Source organism: Colobus angolensis, unplaced genomic scaffold, assembly GCF_000951035.1.
Source record: "Colobus angolensis palliatus isolate OR3802 unplaced genomic scaffold, Cang.pa_1.0 Scaffold315, whole genome shotgun sequence".
Taxonomy (NCBI): Eukaryota; Metazoa; Chordata; class Mammalia; order Primates; family Cercopithecidae; genus Colobus; species Colobus angolensis.
The window spans coordinates 1-9,008 of NW_012116433.1; the positions used below are offsets into that span (position 1 = coordinate 1).

Below are 9,008 nucleotides of genomic sequence, written 5' to 3' on the forward strand. Positions count from 1 at the left end.
AAAAAAAAAAAAAAAAAAGGCTTTTGTTTTAGTGTACACATAAAAGTATACATAAAATTCATAAACGGAAAATTTATAATTTGTACAAAGTAAACTCACCCATGTGAACACCACCCACACCAAGAATTATAACATGACCAGCTCCCCAGAAGCCTCCCTTATGCTCTCCAGCTATTTACCCTTGCAAAGACAACCACTATGCTGACTTCTAACACCTTAGATTAGCTTCTGCTTCCTTTTTTTTTTTTTTTTTCTGAGAGAGTCTCGCTCTGTTGCCCAGGCTGGAGTGCAGTGGCACGATCTTGGCTCGCTGCAACCTCCACCTCCCGGGTTCAACCAGTTCTCCTGCCTCAGCCTCCTGAGTAATTGAGTAACTGGGATTACAGGCGTGCGCCACCATGTCAGGCTAATTTTTGTATTTGTAGTAGAGACGGGGTTTCACCATGTTGGCCAGGCTGGTCTCCTGACCTCCTGACCTCCAGTGATGAGGCCCACCTCAGCCTCCCAAAGTGCTGGGATTACAGGTGTGAGCCACTGCGCCTGGCCTCTGCTTCTGAACTATATACAAACAGAATCACACAGTATGTATTATGTCTATTTTCTTCCACCCAACTTTAAAAAATTTTTAAATTTACACTTTAAAATTTTTAAAAATTGCATTATATTTCACATACCATAAAATTCATCATTTTAAGGTATACAATTTAGTGGTTTCTAGCATATTCTCAAAGTTGTCCAACCATCACCACTATCTAACTCTAGAACATTCTCATCATCTCATACCTATTAGGAGTCCTTCCCACTCCCCACATCCTCATCCCCCGGCTAATACTAATCCTTCAACTTTGCTGAAGTTGAGTCAGCTGATATTCATCTACAGTAGGGGCCAGCAAACTCTTTATAAGGGCCAGATAATAAATATTTTAGGCTGTGGCCATAGTGTGTCTGTCAGAACTGCTCAGCGCTGCCTAGTAATAGAAACCATAGACAATACATGAACAAATGAGTGTGGCTGTATTCCAATAAAATGTTATTTACAAGAAAAAGCAGATGGCCGGAGGGCCATAGTTTTATCTCATGGTGTTGTGTGTAGCAGTACCGTGTTCATTGCTGTTGTCGAATGAAATTGCATTTTATGAATATACCACAATTTATTAATCCATTCTACTGTTGTTAGATCTGTGGGTGTTTCTAGTTTTTGGCTATCAGAAGCAATGCTGCTATGAACATTCTTATACATGTCTTCTGGCATACATATGCACTCATTTCTATTAGGTAAATAACTAGAACTGCTGAGTCACTCTTACATTACTACACATCTGATTCTGTTCTGTTTGGCCAACAGGAAACATACTAGGTCTATATGGTGGTGCAAAAGTGAAAGAAAACTAAAAATTTACTTACTTCCTACTTTGTATCAGTCATTATGTTTTACAGAAATTACTTCATTTAATCCTTACAACAACCCAATAAAGTGGGATCTAATTACAGACAGGAAACTGAGACTTATGTAAGGTCACAATCAGAACTGCTTGCTCCAAAGCCTGTGCTTCCCCCACAGCTTGCCTATCACATAGAGGAGAACAGAAGAAATAATTCAACCTAAATTTACTGCTCAATAGAAAAACAACAGACATAAGCTCATGTTCTGTAGTTTATAATGTATAAACACACTGTAACAAACCCATTCTACTGAATTAACATGGTTGGTGTTCCCAACATACAAACTGTTCAATGACTGAATGATCTGTTTCAGTTAATATACATTAGTGATTGACACCAGGCTCAAAAGTCTAAATTCTTACTCTGTGAACTTTCTGGTAGATATTATTCTAATTTTCTTTTCTTTTTTTTTTTTTTTTTTGTTGAGACGGAGTCTCGCTCTGTCGCCCAGGCTGGAGTGCAGCGGCCGGATCTCAGCTCACCGCAAGCTACGCCTCCCAGGTTCACGCCATTCTCCTGCCTCAGCCTCCCAAGTAGCTGGGACTACAGGCGCCCACCACCTCGCCCGGCTAGTTTTTTGTATTTTTTTAGTAGAGACAGGGTTTCACTGTGTTAGCCAGGATGGTCTCAATCTCCTGACCCTGTGATCCGCCCGTCTCGGCCTCCCATATTCTAATTTTCAATGATACACTGTTAACTGATCAATTCTATACCAGTGCACTGGGTGTGTATTTGTGTACTGATTATTAGAACAGCTAATTTATACAGCAGTTCCCTTCATTCTTCACCTTCAAATCTAGCTTATCTTTAAAATATTAATATAATACTCTTTTTAAATTTCTATTACCATATTCTTTTCAAGAGAACAAGCTCTAACATGCCAAAAAGCCCAAACTCACAAAGCTAGTGAATATTTTATTTCATGTCAGACATAAAACCTATTACTTCATTTCAACTTCACGTTGAATATTATTTCACAAAGCAGCCAGTCCATGCTTAAAGGTGCTGACCAGCAAGTCTTACCTTGCCATCTGTGGTGGTGTTGATCCTGTAGTGATACACACGTCCCTCGTACCTGAGCGAGATGGACAGCTGCCCAGGGCTACTCTCACTTTCTCGCACCAGGAAGCTGCCATTGATTAGACTGCTGAGCAGATACTCAGCTGCACTGCGTGACACAGGTCCATGGTACCAGGAGTGTTTTTCCAGGCTGTTCACTGGGGTGATGTAGTTGCTTGGCACCCAGCCCTGCCCATTCTTAGAGCGAACTTCACTCCACTCGCCATTCTGGTTGTAACCAAGAACTCGTAGCTTTTCACCTAGCCATAAGGTCATCACAGGATGAAAGAAACGATGTTAAGATTTTATTTCAACTGAAGCAGTGTATCGTCAAACTTTAAACTCATTTAAAAAAAAAAGAATCTGGAATTTTTATGCCAAATTTTTTTTTAAATAATGAAAACAAACTTGGCTGTTCATCATATCCTGATTGCTCTCTTTAACTTTTAGCTTAACCACACAAGCATGGTCAGAAATGGTTTTCTGGCATTTACTATAGGGTTTTAAAAGTCTATACACAACTTAAAAAATATCCTTAGGAAACTCTATGTATGGCAGACAGGTTATTAAAATGGCTGGAAAAGGATACAGTGCTCACTCTTCAAAAGAAGAAAATTCACTTTCCCTGAAAACAGTTTATCAAGGAATGTGTCTTATATATGATTCAATGTTAACAACTATCAAGGATTAGGGATAAGACATGTGAGATACAAAGTGACTTCTAAATTTCACTTGGCACCAAGGCAACAAAACCACTGATGTAAAACAAAAACAAAAACAAAAAATTAACAAACAAACAAAAAAACACGGACCACAGAGTTTTCAGCAAGAAAACTGTTTAGTGGGATGAGGGAATGGGCAGTTAGACTCCCAAAACACAATCCCTTCCAGAATACAAGTTTAAAAATAGCTATAGTTTTCTTATTTCCTTCCTAGTTCCCACAAAGAATGAATCACTCCTTTCCATTCCACACTAAAATCAGTGCGTGGAATGGCAAGCTCACTCTCAAGTTGGAAAGCAAAACCCGAGTCACTCAGTGTATCTTTGCCGTCAACTTCAATGTTCTTAATTTTTCCATCAAAATTGGGAACATCAAGTTCAGACTTCAATATATAACTTGCCCGGATACTTGCAGCACAAATTAGGTTTCTTTGGCAAAACAGAGAAAGTGAAAGACATATCACTAGTGATAAATGTTAATCTAAAGAATCCTTGTAGTGCCTCAGGTTCTTATCTCTAAGAGATGCAACCCTTCCTTATAGTGTTCACATCTACTTCTTCAGTGGCAGAAAGTAGAAGGAAGCGAAGTCAATCAAAAGTACATGGCCACAGCTGAGCGTGGTGTCTCACGCCTGTAATCCCAGCACTTTGGGAGGCTGAGAGGGGCGGATTACCTAAGGTCAGGAGTTCGAGACTAGCCTGGCCAACATGGCGAAACCCTGTTTCTACCAAAAATACAAAAAATTAGCCAGCCGTGGTGGCGCATGCCTATAATCCCAGCTACTTGGGAGGCTGAGGCAGGAGAATCGCTTGAACCCGGGAGGCTGAGGTTGCAGTGAGCTAAGATTGTACCACTGTACTCCAACCTGGGCGACAGAGTGAGACTGCCCCTCCCCCCCAAAAAAAAAAAAAAAAAAGGAAGCACATGGCCAGAAGTATCAGGGAAAAGTTTTTAGGAAAACTCAAAATAATTATCCTTGTAACCATCTGTCCTTTTTTAGTGGCCTTCAGAAATGTTTCCATAGAATAACTTTCTATCAGACACCATCTCACCTTAGACCCATCGATATGAGATAATGAGAAAAAAACATGAGTATACGTACATATATACACCTATGGGTACATAAAATATACAGATAGGAGTCTGGTGTAGCAGTGGATATGCATAAGTGCACAGATAAATAGTAGCCAATCATATTTACAGGAAGAAAAAAAAAGAATCCTGCTGGAAAAACTGAAGAAAACCTGTTGCTCTATAGCTTTTCTCCATTAGTCCACATGAACTAAAAATAAAGCCTGTAACTACTTTGTATATATATCTATATATACATTTTAAAAATACTGTTGCTTCCTTAAAAAGAATTGGTAATGACAGGCTATCATAATTAAGATACAGTCAAAGACCCCAGGATTTTTTGTTTATTGTTCTCTTTTTTTGTCACTTATCAGGAAAATTTTTTTACCCTGGAAGTTTTGACTACCATTGAAAATGACAGGGGGATGACTAGTATGGATTCAAACATTGGCCAAACTGACAGAGCAATCCCAGGAAGAACTTTTTTGTTTATCTTGAAACAGGTCCCCCTCTGTCGCCACGTGGCAGTGCAGCAGCGCAAACACAGCTCACTGTAACCTCAATTTCTCAGGCTCAGGTGATCCTCAGACCTCAGCCCCCCAAGTACCTGGGTCTACAGATGCATGCCACTGCACCCGGCTAATTTTTAAAATTTTGTAAAGACAGGCGTCTCACTACATTGACTAGGCAGGTTTTGAACTCCTGGGCTCAAGCAATCCTCCAGCCTCAACCTCCCAAAGTGCTGAGATTACAGGCATGAGCCACCACGCTTGGCTGGTAGAACTTAAAAAAAAAAAAAAATTCAAGCAAAATATCATTTTCAATCAAAAACTAAAGTGTTGCTTTATTTTTAAAATATATTTTCTTGTCTTTTAAAATAATAAAACAGCTTTAGCATGACATCATTTTAAATTAGTGAGACCCGGATATAAAAATTTGGCATTCTGTGGATTTTAAGAGAAATCACTGTTGGTCATAAGATAAAGGCCAGTCATAACTGATAACTGAGGAATCAACAGTCTTTCTTTATCAATGTTTCCTTGATGACTGGGCTATCTTGAAAAAACAACAGGAAAACGTACCTATGAAAGAATTTCCGAGTCATCACTTCACAAATTTCTCCAGTGAAGAATCAGTAAAGGTAAAATCAAGTATATTGTAGCCCAAAGAGACTACCACACAATATTAACTTTCTGGCTGGGTGTGGCGGCTCACACCTGTAATCCCAGCACTTTGGGAAGCTGAAGCAGGCAGATTACAGGTCAGGAGTTCGAGGCCATCCTGACCAACATGGGAGAAACCCTATCTCTACTAAAAATACAAAAATTAGCTGGGCGTGATGGTGTGCACCTGTAGTCTCAGCTATTCAGGAGGCTGAGGCAGCAGAATAGCTTGAATCCGGGAGGCAGAGCTTGCAGTGAGCCGAGATAGCACCACTGCACTCCAGTCTGGGCAATGGAGTGAGACTCCATCTCAAAGAAAAAAAAAAAAAATTCTTTGATATCTTTTGTTCTATCCTCAAACTTTACATAAAATTTTCCTACGACTGCATAAACACAACTCCTACATACATGACATATATCATCCTGTCCCCAAAACTATCCAAAAGCAGTAAGTAAAACTGACACTAGGAGATAATGCACTTTTACTTTTAATTCTGTTCTATATACAGTTGGCCAGCAAATGCAGCTACCACGAAGGCTAGACTCACTATACACCTATTCTTTTGTTTTTAACTTTTTAAGAGATGGCATCTCGCTCTGTTGCCCAGGCTGGAGTACAGTGGCACCATCTCAGCTCAATGCAACCTCAGCCTCCTGGATTCAAGCAATTCTCCTGCCTCAGCCTCCCGAGTAGCTGGGACTACAGGCACACGCCGCCACACATGGCTAATGTCTTTTGTATTTTAGTACAGACGGGGTTTCACTGTGTTGCCCAGGCTAGTCTCGAATTCCTGAGCTCAGACAATCCAAAAGCCTCGGCTTCCCAAAGTGCTAGATTACAGGCGTGAGCCACTGTGTCTGGCCACACCTATTCTAATTGAACTGTGGCTAAGATAAGCCATGTTGCCAGACCTCACTGCTACTCAGAATGTGGTTTGTGAACTTGACTGTCTATATGTGAGGACTGTTCACTCATTACTAGTCCACAGTGAGATTAAGAACTGCAACCAAACGTAAACCAACTACATCACTAAGCACACTATTTATTATTTAGTTCAGTTTTAACCCTTTGGAGCAAGGCTTTCTGCATGAAGATAGTAGTCTGGTGTTTCACATTCTGGCATAAGCATCTTACCTTGTTGTGGACTATTTCTGAGTAGCACTGGCCTAGACAACATAAATGTCTATTGTTTGTGTTTATATAGATCAGTGAAAGGAATGGTAGGAAAGGTTTATTTGATTTCCATTATAGTAATTCAAGAGAGTGGTAGTTTATTTCCGTGGTAAATTCTTATAAAATGGAACATTAAAAACATGACCAAATAAAATCAACCATTATTGGCCGGGCGCGGTGGCTCAAGCCTGTAATCCCAGCACTTTGGGAGGTTGAGATGGGCGGATCACGAAGTCAGGAGATCGAGACCATCCTGGCTAACACGGTGAAACCCCATCTCTACTAAAAAATACAAAAAACTAGCCGGGCGAGGTGGCGGGCGCCTGTAGTCCCAGCTACTCGGGAGGCTGAGGCAGGAGAATGGCGTAAACCCGGGAGGCGGAGGTTGCAGTGAGCTGAGATCCGGCCACTGCACTCCAGCCTGGGCGACAGAGCGAGACTCCATCTCAAAAAAAAAAAAAAAAAAAAATCAACCATTATTGATTGTGTGTGTGTGTGTGTGTGTGAGAGAGAGAGAGAGGAGAGAGAGAGGGAGAGAGCGAGCAAGCGAGGGCAAGGGCAAAAAAAAGTAACTTTTATGAGAAAGAAATAGGATTATGGGGACATTATCCTTGTGTACCTGAACTGATTTGCTAGTCTGCCTAAGCTTATTCTTGCCTTTTGAATGTATGAAAACCACTGCTGGGAGGCAAAAATGTATTTCAGGATAATTTTTTTTTTTTTTTTTTGAGATGGAGTCTCACTCTGTCACCCAGGCTGGAGTGCAGTGGTGTGATCTCAGCTCACTGCAACTTCTGACTCCTGAGTTCAAGCAATTCTCATGCCTCAGCCTCCCAAGTAGCTGGGACTACAGGCATGTGCTACCACGCCCAACTAATTTTTTTCAGATTTTTATTAGAGACGGGTTTTGCCATGTTGACTAGGCTGGTCTCAAACTCCTGATCTCAGGTGATCCGCCCGCCTCAGTCTCCCAAAGTGCTGGGATTATAGGTGTGAGCCATCAAGCCTGGCCAGGCCCCTTTATCTCTTAATCAATAATGAAAACTGAAAAGTGAAAGGATGTTACATAGAAACCTCACCTTTAGTGATGCTAAGTGTGTTATCACCACTTGCTACAAAATCATAAAGTGCAACGAAGAGATTAGGGTCACTCTCGGTGGCTCCAAGCAAGTTCTCCTTGGAGCTCCACCTGATAGCTTCATTTAGTGCCTGGGGTTCAGCATCACAACCATAGGGACGATGCAAAGCTTCTGAAAGACATAAGAAGGGAAGAGAATTCATGGTGAGTTCAACAGCAAAACATTTGTTTGAATTCAGTATATACACAGTATTTCAGCTGCTGGCTCCAGAGTAGGAAAGAACTGCACAGTATAAAGTGTTATGAAGAATGAGTAAATAGGCACTGTCTCTCCTAAGCATGAGGAAGCAATTTACTTGTTAAAAATGTAACAAGGTAGTCAGAGAAAAGATCACAAAATGAGAGTTTAGCCGTGATTTATATGCACTCACCAAAATCAGACATAAACTAATAGGAAACGCAGTTTTCTCAAAATGGAAAAAAGAATCTCAAAGAGAAATGATTACTAACTTTATAAAACATATAGGATATTTTGTTACAGTGGTGGTTGTAGTTTTAAGGAAAAAATGATTATAAGTTTCTTACAAGTCCACCCAAACTATCCTTATTCCCTTTCTCTCTCCACAGAAAACAAACTGTGGAAAAGACAACAGGGATTATTTTTCAGAATTAGGTAATATTGTATAAATTCAGGCCCTCTAAGTATAGAAAAAATTATTTAAAAAGTGCTTTTAGAAAAATAATCTTGTTTTGGCCAACATGGCAAAAAATAATCTTCTTTTGTTTTTTTTTAAAAAAAAGAAACATGACAGCACCCAGCCTGAATCACATTTTTAAACATTATTTTGTTTACTTGAGCGGTGATTTTTTTGTAAATATCAGTAACTTAATTGAACAGCCTAGAAAATATCACTATCATTGGGCATTTATTGAGTTTCTATTCAATGTGGTCCAAGCCTTTCATGACCTGTTTTTTCAAGACTTTACAGTTTCTAAATTTATTTATAGTACATAGCACAGGTGATCCCTATACCATCTTAAAGATCACCTGTTTCTCACAGCCCAGATCGATTACACAAAAAACACAGTTTTTCCAGTATCGATTTTCTTGATCAGACTGTTTTTAGTACCTGTCTACAAAGGCAAACTATCCAAATGTCTATGTCATATAACATTTTTATGTCTCTCTTCCTCCACTTACTATTATTATTATGATTATTATTATTTCTGAGATGGAGTTTCGCTTTTGTTGCCCAGGCTGGAGTGCAATGGCATTATCTCGGCTCACTGAAACC

At 39.9% G+C, this 9,008-nt stretch overlaps 1 protein-coding gene across 1 annotated transcript in view; it reads right to left on the minus strand.

Annotated features, from left to right (window-relative positions):
* Positions 1-2,466: 2,466 nt before the first annotated feature.
* LOC105518223 (Abelson tyrosine-protein kinase 2-like) overlaps positions 2,467-9,008 on the minus strand; it is a gene marked incomplete at its 3' end in the record, with an annotated part of 13,763 nt that continues 7,221 nt past the window's right edge. Inside the window, exons 3-4 of the mRNA XM_011951120.1 lie at positions 7,715-7,885; positions 2,467-2,762 (exon numbers count right to left, since the gene is read on the minus strand). Coding sequence (XP_011806510.1) covers positions 2,467-2,762; positions 7,715-7,885 — 467 coding nt within the window. The remainder of the gene's footprint in view (positions 2,763-7,714; positions 7,886-9,008) is intronic.